The 17615-nt window shown below is 43.3% G+C and overlaps 2 protein-coding genes and 1 long non-coding RNA gene across 3 annotated transcripts; 2 read left to right on the top strand and 1 right to left on the bottom strand.

The window, feature by feature from the left end:
* The first annotated feature begins 4 nt into the window (after positions 1–4).
* zcrb1 (zinc finger CCHC-type and RNA binding motif 1) lies at positions 5–1778 on the top strand. The gene is made up of 8 exons (XM_061667347.1): positions 5–149; positions 274–374; positions 485–513; positions 618–729; positions 805–912; positions 1015–1124; positions 1198–1276; positions 1359–1778. Exons 2-8 carry the CDS (start codon positions 291–293, stop codon positions 1506–1508), a joined length of 672 nt encoding a protein of 223 aa, XP_061523331.1. The 5' UTR covers positions 5–149; positions 274–290; the 3' UTR covers positions 1509–1778.
* A 707-nt stretch (positions 1779–2485) lies between these two features.
* yaf2 (YY1 associated factor 2) lies at positions 2486–17553 on the top strand. Its single transcript, XM_061667385.1, has 4 exons — positions 2486–2677; positions 3020–3145; positions 15143–15298; positions 15375–17553. Exons 1-4 carry the CDS (start codon positions 2652–2654, stop codon positions 15625–15627), a joined length of 561 nt encoding a protein of 186 aa, XP_061523369.1. The 5' UTR covers positions 2486–2651; the 3' UTR covers positions 15628–17553.
* LOC133397013 (uncharacterized) lies at positions 5116–10423 on the bottom strand. The gene is made up of 2 exons (XR_009767522.1): positions 10189–10423; positions 5116–5614 (listed from the first exon to the last, which is right to left on the bottom strand). It is a non-coding gene; the product is annotated as an uncharacterized LOC133397013 (long non-coding RNA).
* Positions 17554–17615: the final 62 nt, after the last annotated feature.

The raw sequence follows: 17615 nt of genomic DNA, 5'->3' as shown, positions 1-17615 counted from the left end.
TGGACGGGAGAACAACGTCATCAGTCAGCGACGTTGAAACTGTGTTTCTGTTTACCTCGACGTTCCCTACAGACCCGAATGCAGAGAATTCTACATTTTAGGAAAATATAGACATATTTGAGTGTTTTCTAACCGTTAACGCTCTGTTGGTAAGTGATTTTGACACGGAGAGCTGCATTTTGTGTGTTTATATGGCTCTATTATGTTCATGTGCGTGGCTAACTAACTCCACGTTTCTAAATTGTAATTTTAAATTGTGTATTTTTCTCCAAGTGTCGTATGAATTCAACATGAGCGGAGGCTTAGCACCGAGCAAAAGCACGGTATATGTGTCCAACCTGCCATTCTCTCTCACCAATAACGACCTCCATAAGGTAATGTAGCATCTGTAAGGGTTTCCACGTTAAAGCTGTTATTTAAACTGCCTTTTTTTGTGTGTGTGTGCAAAAACATACAAATAACAAATCGCTTATAATGATTTCAGCTGTTTACCAAATATGGAAAAGTGGTTAAGTGAGTATCATTGGTCTTTTTTTTTCTTCACCTTTTAGAAATCATGTCATTTTATTTAACACATAAACCCTGTGATGGTATTGTAATGGTTTTCCATTTCTCAGGGTTACAATTGTGAAAGATAAAGACACCCACAAAAGCAAAGGAGTGGCATTTGTTCTATTTCTGGACAGAGAGTCAGCTCATAACTGTGCAAGAGCAGTGAACAACAAGCAGGTGGGTGACAACTTCTCAAACGTTTATTCGTATTATTGTTATTGCATGTGAGTTAGCGATGTGCTTGCCTTCCAGTTGTTTGGCAGAACTGTGAAAGCCAGTATTGCAATCGACAATGGACGAGCAACTGAGTTTATCAGGAGGCGCAACTACACAGACAAGAGCAGGTGTTACGAATGTGGGGTTAGTACAAATGTGATTTTCTTGTTTCTTTCCCCTTCTGTTGGTTGCTGTATGCATTTGCATTATTTAACAGCTATTTAGTATTGTGTCAAAATATAACAGGATATGGGACATATGAGCTATGCATGCCCCAAAAATATGCTGGGGGAGAGAGAACCACCAAAGAAGAAGGAAAAGAAAAAGAAGAAAAAAAATCAGCAAATAGAACATGTGTGAGTAACAACACATTTCTGAAAATAGGATGCATTTTCTCTGAATGCCTGACGCCTTTTATTTCTCTCGTAGTGAAGAAGAAGAACTGGAAAGTGAAGAAGAAGGAGAGGATCCAGCCCTCGATAGTCTTAGTCGAGCCATAGCTTTTCAGGTAATGGGCAGACAGAGAGAATTACTTTTAAAGCCAAGGTAGTAAGATGAATAAATGACTTGTTTCTTCTGTATCCTTACAGCAAGCACGTATCGACGAAGAGGAGAAGCAAAGAAAAAACGTAGTTGTGTCCCAGGATGACAGCACGCATCCTTCTACATCCGCAGACTCCAGGAAGCTACGGATCAAAAAGAGCGCATACTTTAGTGATGAGGAAGAGCTGAGTGACTAACGGGTACTTTTTTTTGTTGTTGGGTTACAGTTTTTTTTTTTAAATATCTTTGTCTTTTAAACTGGAATGCATCCGGAATATTCTGCTGTATCCATCCATTTTCTATAGCGCTTGTGCTCATTAAAATCATGGGCGAGCTAAAGCCTATGAGGTGTGTGGGGGGGGTACACCTTGGACCTGGCTGCCGCTAGTCAATCTCAGTATTTGGCAACATTGTACATACTGTAAATTGAATTTGTTGTAAATAAATATGCTTTTGTGTTCTGCTCATTTCCGTTACACATCCTTAGAGCCCTGTTATACAACGTCTACATACCCGCTTTTCAATTGGTGCTGCGACTAAAGAGTTTCCCGTGACGTCCATACTATACACTAGCGGTGGGCCACATACCCATTCTTTAATCCGGCCCAGCCAACCTTTTACATTATCAACAGTCCTGTAGTATTTGCTACAAATTAGCCATTTTTAGAATTGCGCTACCATGAACAGTATGCATTTTTTTCTGGAGTAAACCAGCCCCTTATATAGCGAGTACTAAAAATAGCCCCAAAAATTGTACTTTTTTCTTTTTTTTGCAAATCACTTAAAACACATCAACAGAAATTAATATCTGTGAAGACTTTGGTGTCAGTGGGTTCTATGGATTGGATGGGGGAGCATTTTCCATTTCGGAAAAAGGCCACACGCATAGGGGCACATAGGGTAGAAAAAAATGGGGGGCATGTGCCCCAAGTGACACCCAGGTCTCCACCGCCTCTGGTTATACACTTTTATAGCCTGTTTAAAAAGGACAAATACAGTAAAAACAAAAAAAAAATCTCTCAAAGGGTGCTTGAGCATCAGGAACACTAGGCGTCCTAGATGTGAGAATTCAGGGCAAATGACGGCGCTGTGGAGCCATCATGAGGAATGTCAGCCTCCGGAAGTAACGCCGCCCATGATTGGCCGAGGCCAGTCACGTGACTGGCTCCCCAAGCGGAGTTTCCACGACAGCTGGAAGCCGAAACGGCAACGGGCGCATCGCTTCTTCTCTCAAAAGAATCGGGACGAGAGAGAGAGAGAGAGAGAGAGAGAAACAGGCTTCTGCTCGTCTCGGCAACCCCCCACCCCACCCCCCCACCCCAGAGACACCCTGGTCTGGCATGGGCGACAAGAGGAGTCCCACAAGGTAACGACGGCGGCTAGGGCGGCCTAGGCTAGTTAAATGAAGCCGTGTGGTGGGGGCAGACAGCAGCGATCGCGCGGGGGTGGGGGCAGGGGAAAAAAAACAAAAAAGCCTTTTCTCCATGGTTTCTTCTTCCCCATTTCAGCGTGCGTGTGCTCGCGTGTGTGCGCGCGCGCGCTCGCGCGCGGCTGTTCGAACCTCATTACGGCGCCCGCGCGTTCACACGATTTCCCTTCTCTAATCCGCGAGCCAGATGTGTGTGCCATCGATAGCCGCGGCTCGGCTCCCCTTGTCTTCATGCTTGTGCGTTCCCCCTCGCTTATTCGCCTGTGTTGGTTTTTCAAGGCCGAAGCGTCAACCGAAGCCCTCCTCCGACGAGGGGTTTTGGGACTGCAGCGTGTGCACGTACAAGAACACGGCGGAGGCTTTTAAGTGCATGATGTGTGATGTCAGGAAAGGGACATCAACAAGGTAAGACGTTCATTTCTATCATATTCGCTCGCTCATGCCATTTGTGATTAGCTTTCTGGTTATTATTTACGACTCTCATTTCAAATATCACCGCAGTTCTTTTTCCCAGTGGATTATCAGTCAGTGAAAAATAGCACGTCTCGTCTTGGCCGTGAGTGATATTACTTTTCATCATCCCAACAGTTATCGGAAGGAAAATATTGGGACTTTTTCCGGCAGTGATGTCATGGCCTCGCTGGAAGATGACAGCTTCCAATCAGATTGCGCTGATGTCACCCTTCAGTGTTTCCCAACCTTTAACTGAGCCATTATTTTTTTTTTTGGACAAGTCTCACACAGAAACGTCACACACAAAAAAGTAATAAAATAAAATAAATGATACACAGGTTAATTATGTACCTTGTGCCATCTAAGGGAAGAACATTTCATTGTTCTTTCTGTCACTATACGTCGCTGGCATTGATGGATAAACATGTATTATTTGTAGTCAATATCAGCTAGAGATATTTGATTCACACTTTTTTTTCCCAGACTGACACCAATACCACTAGTACTTTCATTCATAAATTTCAATAAACACAATGATGCAAACGATAATTCACTGACCTCTCAACCAGCCGCCGTGGAGCGCCAACTACTGGCGAGGAGGACTTACTCAATGTCAGATTTTTAATTTGTTTTGCCTTAAGTATTTGTAGGTAGTATTGGCAGCCTTCAAAAGTTCCCAATACATTGAAATATGGCCGGTATTGGCCCTCACCATCCCTAATATCGACCAATTAATTGAAATTTGATAATTTCCTCCAGCACACGTCAGAGTGGTTGGGGGCTCACTGCCCTATAATAAACAGCCCTCAGTTTATACTTGAATAGTATGTGCGATGATGATATGTTATAAAGTATTAACCAGTATTTGACATGACATGACATGATGTCAAAATATAAATTTTTCTTTAAAGATATGTAGTGGACCCCCATATATTCTCAGTTCGGCACCCATGGATTTGAATTTTTATTTTTCCAATTTTTTAATTTAATTTTTAAATCTTTTTTTTAATGGAGGAACAAAAGCCTGAAAATGCTTATTGCCGTATATCCCCGCATATTTAAAAAAAATTAGGGTTAAAAAAAATATATATATATTTTTTCAATGCAATAATAATGGCGGTCCCTATTCCCTGTATCCTCTGTACACTTTTTCTATCAGTTGTCTGTTGTTTAATCAGTGCTTGTTCCGTGGTGTTGACACTGACCTTAGTGAGATGAAAGCACACACACGCACACATCCATTTTGCTGTACTCGATGATAGCGATGGAGGCAAGGTGGGGGGTGGAAGCTAACACACTCTGTGCCCCCTGTGCCGTCGCTGATGTGAGTGAAGTGATCCAGGAAATGAGTGTATTCCTGCCGGACACTCTGTAACAGGATGAATACACAACAAAGGGCTGAGCGGCAGGAAACGCAACTTTAGCACAACAACAAAAATGTGTGTGTGTGTGTGTGTGTGGGAGGGCTGACTGTGAAAAGAGGTTGTCACTGCAGCTGCTAGACAGACAGCCACAGCTTATTACTATGCAACAGCTTAATCAGCCTGCTGTCATCAGACACACTCTCATGCGCAGATGCACTCAACATGCACATTTCGCACTTGGCTGCACACGCATTCCGGTTTACATGTGTGGAGGGGACTGTAGGGTCTCCTCGACATTCTCTTGTGGACAGCGGGTGGGACAATTTGAATATTTTAATTCTTTTTTTATTTTTTTTTTTATTTTTTTTTTATACCCTCCATGTTGGTGACCACGTTTCAGAGTTGCTTTGGCTCGTTCCGGGTGCATCATTGTCGGATGTGGTCATCACGAAGCCCCAGGCCTCTTTTCCTGGGAGACTTTGTCCGCTGCCTTGTCCAGCGTGAACACACACACACACATACTTGAGTTAAAAAAAAAAAATGTACTTCTCACTGAACTTGCATTGAATCGAATTTTTATTGACATTGTTTCACATTATTCAGAAAGCTTTTTTTGTTTTCCTGTTTGTATTGCAGTTGCAAACATAGAATTGAACACTTTTCCAGTCCCAGGGCTTAACAGTCTCTGGTTCGACCAGTAAACATTACACACAGTCGCGATTTGCTGGCACAGTGCAAGAGGTTGATGAAACGTGCTTTTTCACTGGCTGCAATTCTCGGTGGCTCGATAAAGTGATTTCCTCTCGTGTGGTGGTGCTGATGGTAGCGGCTCGCCTGCTGTCCCAGCTCCATCGACTCCATCGCCCAATGGACAATGACAATGGTTACTCCAACTTCGACTTCACCACTGAATGATACCGATGCGGGACTACCTCCAGCTCCATCTATTCCTTTGTCCAATGTCGCCCCAACAATGGTGGCTCCAACCTCGGCTTAAGCACTGAATGAGCAGCCGATATGGTCCCATATTCTTCATCACTGGTGTCAATAACCTTTTCTGTGGAAACAATTCAAAGTACAAACAACATATAAATTGTAAGTATTTAAACAAAATGACTTGCCATCTGGATCTATTTCGGTTTTGATCTATGTTCTAGCCTTGAAACTTGACTAATCGTTCTTGCGTCATTAAAACTTTCCTAACCTTGGCCACCTGTTGGGGAGCCGATTCACAATGGTTAGTGACATGGGAGACTATGCACCGCAAAGCTTTGCATGGGCACAGAGAGAACACAGAAGTATTGGTTGTCTTCACTCAACAAACAACTGTACCCACATTATTTTGGGTGTCAGGAGAATTGGAACGGGACGGCCACACCTCTCCTTGATGGTAATCCTTGATAAACGCTTGCACAGATTTGTCACCAATTCTGAGAGCACCCAGTCCACATCTGTGTGGGGATCATTGGTGTTTCTGGCCAATAATGCACATAAGGGCACGGCCGCAACTCCTCTCTTGCGACACTGGTTGAAGGGAATCATCTGGCTGAGACACACCAGTTTGCCAGTTCCATCAAGGCTTTGGTCGAAGGGCTCCGAGCAAGGGATTTGTTATGCTCATCGAGCATTGTGTTGAGAAACCTGTGCGTTTTCTGAACATCTTCGGTGAATAGCATTAGTTTGGGCAAATTCCACCGAGACTCTCGGATGTTCCTCAGTGCTCGACTCCTTCCACATTTCCTAGTGGTCTTCGCTTTCAACGGATTGCTTGTTTGCTTGAACCAGGGCATGCCCAGTTTTGTTAGCTAATGTTGGAATATGGGCTCGGACTCTCCCTCTAAATCCCCATTCACTATTCATCTTGATAGTAACAAATGACTTACGAATCAGAATCGAATCTATAAAATATCTATTATTCATTACCTGGTTTTATTGGTTTTATTTGTTTTACTGTTCTACTCTACTGAACTATTTTATTTAATGCCTGTTCATATTTTATTGGATGGATCTCTGTTCTTATTGTTGCCACTTTTGTATTTCAAGCATATTTCAACATTATTAACTGCGACGCTATTTTCTGCCCGCGGGTTAAGTTGTCAGAATCAGAATCAGAATCATCTTTATTTGCCAAGTATGTCCAAAACACACAAGGAATTTGTCTCCGGTAGTTGGAGTTGTTGTCTGTAGTGTTTTAATGTTTGTAGTTCTCCCCTGCATGACAGATTGTATACAAATGCTGCAAAGTTGTTCAAATCAAATTTTCTTCAGGGCCAATATGTGGGAAGTCTACAGCCATATGAATGTATACATTGGACAGTATATGGTTCTTCCCTTTCAGGGGGCTGTTTAAATGTAACCAGTTCACACTTTTCTGCCTCCATGACCCCAGAATGATGTACAAAATTCCCCCTGTGGTGAATGTGTTCGAGCCGCTTTTTGCACTCCTGTGACTGTTTGGAAAAACTGAATGCTCAGGCGCCATAACATTGGTTTGTATGCGCACATTGTAGGCGGAGAGCCACCTTTGCATAAAGTTTGGCGCAATACAAGCAGAAATGTATCTTGCTACACGTTGTTTTTGTGCTACACGGTCATTAGAATGTCAGGCGGAAGCGTCTTTCAGCTAAAACGTCAAAATAAATCTCTCGACCATACATCCAATGAAAACCGTCTTCATCAAGACTGATAATTAACCATGTGGAAGGATGGGAGTGTGTGATGATTAGATGTGGGCGGACATAGCCCACCACACTGCGTGGGCATGTCAAAAATAGATGCTGGATTAATTTAACAATAAATTCCTAATGGGGACCTGATTTTCCATCCCCGCACTGCAAAAGGTTCCCGTGAGTGACTGGGGAAACTGATCTATGTTCCCAAGACGTGATTAACACAAATTCTCGTACACACTGACACGCACGCACGCAGTTCTGACTAGCAGAGGACAAACACATGTTCTTGTGGACACCACTGGGAACTTCAAGGAGGAGGCGGGGGAACCACTAAATCATAGCCGTACGAGTTGGCCGATGAAACGTTGTCCCGCTGGCTTGCCAACACTGCGGCAGAGATGGTCACAGAGGTGGTCGCTGCTGTTAATGAGCGTACAAAATAGACAAGCGGCTTGCTCGGCGCGATGGTAAAGGGCAAACAACATGCAGCATACAAATGCAAGATGGAGACGGCTCCCTCGCTGGTGGACAGAGCTATAAATATGAAAAACAGGGTGACAAAACTATCAGAATCGCTTCTCAGTTTGATGCAGTGCAGTTGTTTGAAGCTGAAGCTCTTGTGGACTGTGGCATTGTAGTGTAAGATGTGACTACAAAAATATCAGGACAAGGACCTTGAAACGATTTATTTTGGTTTCATTTCTTTATATCACAAAAACCTGGTATTTGAACTGGGGTGTGTAGACTTTTCATATACACTGTAGCCGTGCTTCACTGTGTAAATCTGGGCTATAATCCTTTGGGGCGTACTATCCTTTGGGTACTTTTAACAAAAATCAGGGCTCGAGCGTTCTTCATTCCTTTTAAGACATTTGATATTCGGTCCAGTTAGGGAACAAAATGCAAAACAAACCGCTTATGTTTTGTGTAACTTCATTTAAAATGAAACATCAACAGCTTAAATCTTCTCTTTTCATGAAAGTGCAACATAAATTGTCTTTGTCTGAAATGAGCAATTTCAGACAATAAACAGTGAATTATTTGGCCATAAAAACAGTAACAGCAGCATTTGTTATTGCTTTGGCTCCATGCTAAAAGGCATTTTTTACGTCACTGGAAGTTTTTGTTGTTGGTCATTTTTTTGTTTTGTTTTTTAAATTTCTAGCCGTGACATTTTCTAGCCAGATGCCGAGCTGAATTCTGTTTGTGTTTGAACGCAAGGCAGTTACACTTCTTGTCCTTGACCTAATATGTTCGTTGTGGCAACCCTAATAATCGCCCCATTCATATTGCGTGATTGACTCTGCATTTGCTAATCATCATTTTTAGGATGGGTAACTAGTTTTGGATAGAAGTGAAGTACACTTTTTGGCAAATAAAGTGGCGTGAAGGGCCGGATCTCGCCGGCGGGACTTGAGTTTGATACCCGTGTTTTACATACACCTCGTAATCAAGATATTACAGTTAAGTCAGTATGAGAGGGGACATACGCAGCCCTTTAAATGTCTACAGCAAACATATTCTATTATTTTTCTCCCCCAGCCTCTCTGATTTTTCTTCTTCTTTCTCCAACACCTACCCCCCCCCCCCCCCCCCCCCCCCAATCTCCCCTTTCTGCATTTGCTCCCTCAGTGGAGTTGAACTTAACCCAGGGCGTCCTACGCTGACAGGCGGACTGATATACAGCTTTCATCACTGCTGCATAAACAAGCAGCAACCTTCTCTGTCAGCATTTGGAAGCGTTTCATCTCTGCTGCCACAGAATTGGGTTCGACGGCAGTATACAAACTGTGAATAGACCACGATTAATCATTATTGAAGCCTAACATGGGTTAATATCAGCCCAATCTCCATGCAAATGGGGCTCCCAGAGTTCACAAAGTAACACAAGGTGTGTTTGTTAGCGCCTATCTTGCGGTCAAACAGACTTTGTACAGCAGAGCCATGTTTGTTCTGACGCTTTTCCTGATGACGATCACACCCTTCAGGTTAAAGCTTCCAGTGCCCACGCTGCATACAAATAGTGAATGTACAACGAGTGGAGTGGGGGGGGGGGGCAACGAAGCGTGCCGTAGGCACGTCACCATGGCTCAAGATTACGGCTACGTGATAAGCCTGTAATTATGGCGCTGACACTGATGCATGACATTCAGCTCTGAGCGGGAGTCAGGAGGGGAGAATGTGGCGGCGTGGCTAGCGGGCTGTCTAAAAGGTGTCATAAACCACAGGACGCGACAAGCCATCTGTCCCCCCCCCCCCCCACACACACACACACACACGCACACAATCATATACGCACAATGCTAGCATGTAGAGGCGAGGAGAGACATTAATCATCAGCTTGGATGAGCTCCCAGGAGCTAGCCTCGCTACCTGCTGATCAAAAATGCACGAGCGGGTCCTGACACACGGACGCCCACACCCGAGCAGAGAATGTGCGACAGAGCATAAAATAAGCTATTTCGCAACAATCATCACAGAGCTGGGATGAATGTTGTAGTATCAGTCATGTGGGTTGTTTGTTCATCGCACAAAGCCCTTTTTAGCACACAATGAGACCATCCATAGACTCTTAAGAGCCACTATTGCCATTGCATGCATTATATCCCACCAGAGTGTGCAGATTGGTATGGTACACCGTAGTTGGGTGTAAGTTACATATATGCAACTCAAAAGTGAGCCTTAAGTCTTCTTAACTTTGGAGTTTAAGCAAGTCACCACTAAATTTCAGGCAAGTCAAGGAATACAATCTTACTCAGTCACAACATATAGCCGTACGTTACCCACTTTACATGCAGTATCTGTCCTTGCGTTGGTTAACTGTACTGCCACATTCACAATCAAAGTTTTTAATGGCTCCAAAATCAGTTTCTGTTTTGTCTACTATTTTGTCTTCGCAATTAAACGCATAACCGACATGAAGCTTTCTCCGTTTGATCAGCTATTGTTGGCAGCCTACCTCTTTTTGCGGTAGGTCATAGTTGTTGTGTTTCTTATCTTTGAGTTAGGAACCTTACATGCTGCCCTTCTCGTTTTCACGATTGTATCAAAAACACAATACTTGAATCCAAGTATAATCATCTTCGGAGCTCGCGCTATGTTACTTGCTTTCATGAAGTCGCCTCTGCACTCTGCATCATCGCCTACTGGTGGGTGGCCAAGTTTGAGCGCACGACACAAAAAACTTTTCTTTCAAAAACAAAAGGCACAACACATTGGAATGTAGCCAATCAAGAAGTGACCTGACTGAGGAACAAGGAAGTAAGGGTAAATGCAAATGAACAAGGACTACCCGAAAAACAAAGGCTAATGACTTCAGCCATAACCTTAATTTGAGAACTCACCTCTAGCTCCCGCGATAGATTATAAAGTCCGCTTTCCCAGTTGTTGCTTCTTCTTCAATTTTGTTAGATCCCGTTTGATCACGCAAGATTTCTGTCTTGGAGGACTAGATTCTAGATCGGTGGTGCAACAGAATCTTTATGTGTGTGGTGTGCTTGTGTTGCGATTATCGCAGCGCTCCTCACACAGTATGATTAAACCTGTTAAATGTCAGATTTGTAAAATATTTATGTGTGAGGTCTATAAAAGATAAAATATCTCTTTTAGATAAAAAACAAAACAAAAAAACAATTGTTACGTGTGTACCAGGCCTTAGGTACCGTGTTAGTGGAAGAATAGCTAGCGTTGTCCTCTAGCTTGGCAGCCAACAGCAGTGTGATGGACGATTCAAGTACAGGTTCGACAATCAGGCGAAGGTCCTGCGAGGTTGACGCCGCAGGAGACTGTGTTAAACCGAATTGGTGGAAGTTAATAGCTAATCAGCTGGCAACGGCTAGCTAGTGTCACAACCCATAGTATTTTCTGGCTGTCAATCTGTATTGTTTGTGTATGTTAATACGTGTGTCCTGGTGCCCGGCTGGGACGTTCCGACTGCTTCTCCCTAATGGGTGGCCCTCGAGCCCGATTCGACCCAACAATCGGTGGCAAGGACGGCGGTCCGATGGACGATTGGATCCAAGGAACCCGGGCCGTCCACCAGTTGCACTTGTTAATCAACTGCAGCTGAGTTGAATATTCAAATTGTTTGTGTTGCTCGTGTTGCCCTAGCAGTTGCCTGAGCGGGGGTCCGTGCGGATGTACCTTAATATTCCATAGCTAATTGCATGCTTTTTCCTCTTCAGGGTGCATACTAATCAAGACTACATCCGCTGGTGGTGGCCAAGTAGTCCAAGTAGTTTTGCTTCAACTTCTTCGAGACATTGTGTCGTGAATCATCAACAATCAGTTACACACAATGAACACAATTTCTCACAATCAATAAAATGATTGCATAGATTATACCCAAGCGAGCCAAAGCATATCACAGTTCAAGAGCCTTCCAGTGGGCTATCAACAATCGCAATATGGTACCTTAAGTGTGCACATACTGTTTGTTGTCAATGGCCGAAATGAGTAAAAGAGTGCTGTTATACTTTCATTAACTGGAATTGTGGAGTTCCCCCTACTTCCACCCTTTTGGGAAGACTTTGTACAAACTTTGGTGTTTGTCTGTGGTAATTTTTTTGTCCAGCCAGATGTTGGAAGTGTGCAAAGTCAGCGGGTGTGTCGGTGAGGAGGGGAGCTCGAGGAGTGTGATAGTGCTAAACACTCAGTGGCGTGCATGCGTGTGTGCATGCGAGTAGTATGTGTTTATGACATATTTGGGCAGGGGTTAACCAGAGTTTCCCTGTCAGGAAAGTGAGTGTAAGGGATCAGTTGTAACTTTGATGTCTGCAGGATGGGAGAAGTTGAAGGTGGATTTAAAGGTGTGAATGATCGTTGCTGGGGAGAATTTTACTGATTAGACTAGTTACGAACCACCGAACATGCATATACAGTCGTTTAAAATGTTCATCGTACAATTGATTTTTTTCCCACATTCATAAATCAATAGACTCATTGCACACATGATTCCAAGGCCTAAGTGCAACGATAATAACCGTTCGATATGGTGAACAGACGCGCCTCTGTTTTGACGCGCTGTGCTAATATTAGATTGGCTGTATCCTCTTTCACTTCGAGGTTATTGAACTGGCAAAATTGGCGAGATTCTGTTTCATCGTAAAACTCAATATATTTAGGCGAGTAGAAGGCACAATATATCTGGTTGTCATATTTCAGTCTGGTGAAGCATCTTTGAATTCAATCAAATAGAAGCTTTTGTTGCCTTTTCAGGAGTTCAGATATTTTGAGTTCTGCGAGCCTGCGCCGTTTAGCCCAAGGGCAAGAAAGACAACGGGTGTTTTGTGAGCACTCGTCGGTTATGGCGGGCCCACAAAACAAGCTTTGTTACTTCAGGAGGAGGATCAGGTTTGTCAAGAAGAGCGGCAAATTGCTCCAACCACAATTGCGCGAGGATTTTAGGAGGCGTGGGAGGGGTGTGGGGGGGCTTTTATTTAAAAGGTGTCAGCGGTTCCGCAGCACGGCGCTGACAAGACGGATATATTAGAAGATAGTTGCGTATCCTCTCCATCACGGTTATGTAGGCCAGAAGAGCCATTTGCATTGCACTCCAGTACTACCACACATTCTCTAATGGTAAAGACACAGCAAACAAAATGACGGGGAGAGCTTTTTAAAGCCGAGCACCAAATTGGGTCACCATTGAATCATTAAACAACATTCATGCCCACAGAACTAATAGCACTGACATGCACAAGTCACATTTCTGACATCCATTGCTTTCAGTCGGCAGTGCTTTTTAAAGAGTTCACACAAAGCTTAATGCAGTCAATTTACATCTTGGTCTTGTTGTCATATCAAGCTACCATCGAGTGAACAATATAAAAAATTAATGAGCACCGTGCTTGTCAGTGCATCCCATCATGCCCTTGTGCGTCACCCACGCGCGCCGTCTGTGCATGTGCGCAGCCATCTGCCCTAAGGTACCTCAGAGCGTCATGTATTTGGTGTTCATTTTTAAAACACGTGGACTGCAGGTATATGCAGTGTTGCTTTTTTTATGCCAGTTCATGGGTGTTTGTGTACACACAAGCGGGCACAAGATACGTGTCGGGCACTCTCAACAGATGGCCTTTTCAGAACACTTGCCTCTTGGCTTGGGCTCTTGCCAGCCTTCAAAACACACATGCACACACACTCCATGAAAGCAATACAGTTTCAGCCTTTGTACATGCACCAACAACTGCCATGGATCAGGTGATTGGAGAGGAATCTTTGACAGACAGCATTAAATTCAATTATATGTATAATTAAATATCACCCAACCCAATTAAACATAAAATTCTGTTTTTAAATGGTGATTTTATTTAAACCTAACCTGCCTGACAAAATTCAGTCAGGCAAAAGATCTCAAAAAGCTGCAACAAAATGCCACGGACCAAAGAAATTCAAGAACAGATAAGAAATAAAGTAGACATCTATCACGCTGTAAAGGATTACAAAGCCACTTCTAAAACTTTAGGTACCTTCCCAGAAGTAGCCGCCCAACAGCAATTTACCCCAGAGCACAGTGACGACTCATTCAGGAGTTCACAAAGGAGGCCAGGGCAACATCTAAAGAAGTACGAGCCCCCCCCTTGCCTCAGTTAAGGTCAGTGTTCATGACTGAACAATAAGGAAGAAACTGGGCAAAAATGGCATCCGTGGCAGAGCTCCACGGCGAAAACCACTGCTGACCTGTAAGAATATGATAACAACAACAAAAAACATCCGTAGTGACTTTTGGGAGACTATTCTATGGACTGACGAGACAAAAGTTGAACGTTTTAGAAGGTCGGTGTCTCGTTACATCTTCCGTAAATGTAACACAGCATTTCAGAAAAAGAACATCACACTAACTGTCAAACGTGGTGTTAGGGTGGTCTTGGGCTGCTTTCTACTTCAGGACCTGGACGACTTGCTGTGATTGATGGAACCATGATTTTTTTGCTCTTTACCAGAAAATCCAGCAGTAGAATGTTCGGCCATCAGTTTGTGACCTCAAGCTGAAGTGTACTTGGGTTCTGCAGCAGGACAATGATCCAAAACACACCAGCAAGTCAACTTCTGAATGGCTTAAAAAAAAAAAAAAATTAAGGTTTTAGAAAGGCCTTCTTAGGTCCGGACTTCTTAGGTCCGGAGATCTTAAAAAGGCTGTTAATGCTGAAAACCCTCCAGTGTTGCTGCTTGAAAAAAAAATAAAAATCTGCAAGAGTGGGCCAAAATATCTCCACCGAGGTGTGAAAGACTCATTGCCAGTTATAGAAAATGCTTGATTTCAGTTATTGCTGTTGAGGATGGCCCAACCAGTTATTAAGTTTAGCGGGCAATTACTTTTAACCCCCCTCCCCCCCTAGTAAATAAAATCACCATTTAAAAACTACATGTTATGTTTGTCTGGTAATTTACATTTGTATGATGATTTTCAACAAAGGGGGGGGGGGGGGGGAAACTGCAATAAAATAAAAAACAAAAACCGGGCAAATACTTTTTTACTGTGCTATAATGAACTATTGTCCATTCATCCATGCTATCGCACTGAAAAAGCCACGTCTGGTGCAACTATGCTTTCAACATATTTTTAGAGCCGGACCATTTGATACATTTCTTGCATTTGATTGTGCTTAATGTAGTGTCCAGTTAATGTATAAATGCTGTGTAAGCTCGGAGTATGTACTGCGATGGCATTGTATAATGGGTTTTGAACGGCTGAAATCTTTATTCTGCATGCACCAAGTGTCACCAAGTGACACTTTGAGGCACACTTTAGGTGCAACCCCCTAACCAACCCTGGCAGCCATTATTGGCTCTTGATTACGCCGGCGCGCTAGCACAATGTGCTCACTATGATTTTACCTCTCATTAATCTGCCACACGTCTCTTTTCCTCCCAACCCACCCCTGTCGTCCTTTCAAACCCCGACCCACCAGGAAGCCACGCCCAGTCTCCCAGCTTGTCTCGCAGCAGCAGGCCACTCAGCAGTTCGTGTTACCCTCGCAGCCCAAGAAGGAGAAGAAGGAGCGCGTCGAGCGAGAGAAGAGCGACAAAGAGCCGGCGCTCAAAAAGAACAGTCACAAGAAGATGAGGTGAGCGGGTTAGCACCAGGTGAAGGGGTGCATGGAGTTGTTGGAGTAATACTTCTTTAATTTTTATGTTATTCAGGCCCAGGTTAAAAAACATTGACCGTAGCAGCGCCCAGCACCTGGAAGTGACGGTGGGCGACCTGACAGTCATCATCACGGACTTTAAGGAGAAGGCCAGGCCCTCGTCCACCTCGGCGTCGTCCTCCAGCGCCGCGTCATCCGCCGACCACCACAGCCAGAACGGCTCCAGCTCGGAAACCACAGAGAAGGGGCTCTCGCGCTCATCCTCGCCTCGGGGAGAGGGCAGCTCAGTTAACGGGGAGTCCCACTGAGCTCGCCCCTCTCCTTCCATCCCACTCCTTCCTGGTTGATTTCCTTTCATGGAGATTTCCTTTTCAGCGGGAACTAGGACCCTTTTTCAGATCCAAGTTGAATCAGTCACCACGACTCTCATTTAGGAAGCATTACACATGACACTAGCCATGAACGGGAAGCTGCATTTTCACTTTTGACAATTTTGTGCACTTGAGAGAATCCCACGCATTATGCTAAGCTTCCTCACTGACAGCTCTGATCTTATAACAGCCTCTTTTTTTCCCAGGACTGTGATTACATGCTCAGACAAGCTTTGGACAGTGTGAAGTGCTCCGGGGATGCACCTTGTTATTTTTTGGGGGGCTTACAGTGACCATCTATTACAGCCTGCGACCTCAAACTCACTACTCCCAAACTTCTACTTCTTATCAACTTCTGGTGTCGAATCTAGGAAGATGTTTTTGGACACATCCAATAAAGACTGGGGAATATTGTTCAATAGGGTTATGCTTGTTTGTTTGCATTTTTTTATTTGTTTTATTATTAAAGCCAACATTTAGGGAAGGTTTAGTATATTGTTATGGGTAATACCAGTGTTTTTTTGTTTTGTTTTGTTATTTTTATTGTGTGCCAGTAGTGGAGACTTGAAGACAATTGGAGCAGTTGGGTTTTGTTGGACTTAAACTGCATTATTAGGAATGAATTGCAATGGTTTTCAGTTGCGTTATCTCAATGGGTTCAAACACAAGCCAGCTTGGAAGTAACTCAGGATTGACACCCACAGAATTAAATACACATTTCTGCACATCCCTAATATTCTTCATTGTAATTTTGCTATCTGGCACATGTTAAATCAGGTTTAAGATATGGTAAAACAGAATACACACTGGTTGAGAAAGTGTCAACAAGGAACATTTTGGCTTGCCTACTTAGACGTTTTTTTTTTGTTTTTTTTTCCCTTCGGAGTAAAATCACAGCCGCTGCACAAATGGCAACTCCTGCGTGACAAGCCAAGATGTCGTGGATCCTGTTCTGTGGTCCTCTTTGTAGATAAGGCGCCGTGCAACACATGTGGAGACTTCTGGACATTTATTTGCAGGGCAAGCGATGGCTCACAGTGGGACTGGGATGATTTTCAAAAACTCTTTATACTCCTATCGTTTTCATGTAGTCAATTGGGGGAGCTTTAGATGTACTAAACTCCCAGCTGAGCAATGAATAGTTATTGTAATTACACAATTACTTATACAAACCTTTAGATTCACACAGATTAATGGATATTTACAACATATTGTACTACCATGTTTTAATGTGGCTGTATTATCCATCATATCAGTGTTATTTCTATGTTTTAAAAAAAAATATTTTAAGCAAGAGATTCAGAGAACTGTCACAGCATGATGAAATATGTTATAATTATGGGACAAGCTATGTTAGTATTGTTTAGAGGTAAGGTTCACAACATTAGCTGGGACTATGTGCGTGGGCCAGTGAGAACTGCTTAGAAATGTGTTACTTGGTCGTGGCAACGACGGAATGACTTTCTTGTTTTTTTTGTTTTATTCATTGACGCATTTCCTTTTGCTTTGCTCAAGTTGTTATGAAGTGTGTGCTTATTACATGTCTATATTAGAGAGTAACAAAATGCAAACCAAAAATATTTATGCATTTTTTCCCCCCTTTTTATTTCTTCTATTGAACCGCCTTCAGTACATGTCAAACAAAGACAGCACATGGCTACAGATGATATATATTTTTTTCCACCCTTTAGCACCACCTGGTGAATCATTCAGTAACTCCTGCTTAACATATAATAATTAACTTAACCCTCCCTATAAATACGGTACTAGTAAGTAGTTATGAATGCCACCTATTGATTAGCAGCCATTTTTTAAACTTCCTAATTTCCCCTGATGTCAATAAAGAACCTAATTTGCCCAACACTTCATTACCATGCATTTGAACATGAGGGGTTCTTGGGGTAGCTGCCACCCCAGTCAAAACA

Source organism: Phycodurus eques, chromosome 22 (genome assembly GCF_024500275.1).
Source record: "Phycodurus eques isolate BA_2022a chromosome 22, UOR_Pequ_1.1, whole genome shotgun sequence".
NCBI lineage: Eukaryota > Metazoa > Chordata > Actinopteri > Syngnathiformes > Syngnathidae > Phycodurus > Phycodurus eques.
This window is presented reverse-complemented; position numbering and strand designations above follow the sequence as displayed.

Coding starts and splice junctions, on each gene's coding strand:
- zcrb1 (XM_061667347.1), top strand. CDS start 291: ATGAGCGGAGGCTTAGCACCGAGCAAAAGCACGGTATATGTGTCCAAC. Junction 375..484: donor CCAATAACGACCTCCATAAG/GTAATGTAGCAT, acceptor TAATGATTTCAG/CTGTTTACCAAATATGGAAA. Junction 514..617: donor AAATATGGAAAAGTGGTTAA/GTGAGTATCATT, acceptor TCCATTTCTCAG/GGTTACAATTGTGAAAGATA.
- yaf2 (XM_061667385.1), top strand. CDS start 2,652: ATGGGCGACAAGAGGAGTCCCACAAG. Junction 2,678..3,019: donor GACAAGAGGAGTCCCACAAG/GTAACGACGGCG, acceptor TGGTTTTTCAAG/GCCGAAGCGTCAACCGAAGC. Junction 15,299..15,374: donor AACAGTCACAAGAAGATGAG/GTGAGCGGGTTA, acceptor TATGTTATTCAG/GCCCAGGTTAAAAAACATTG.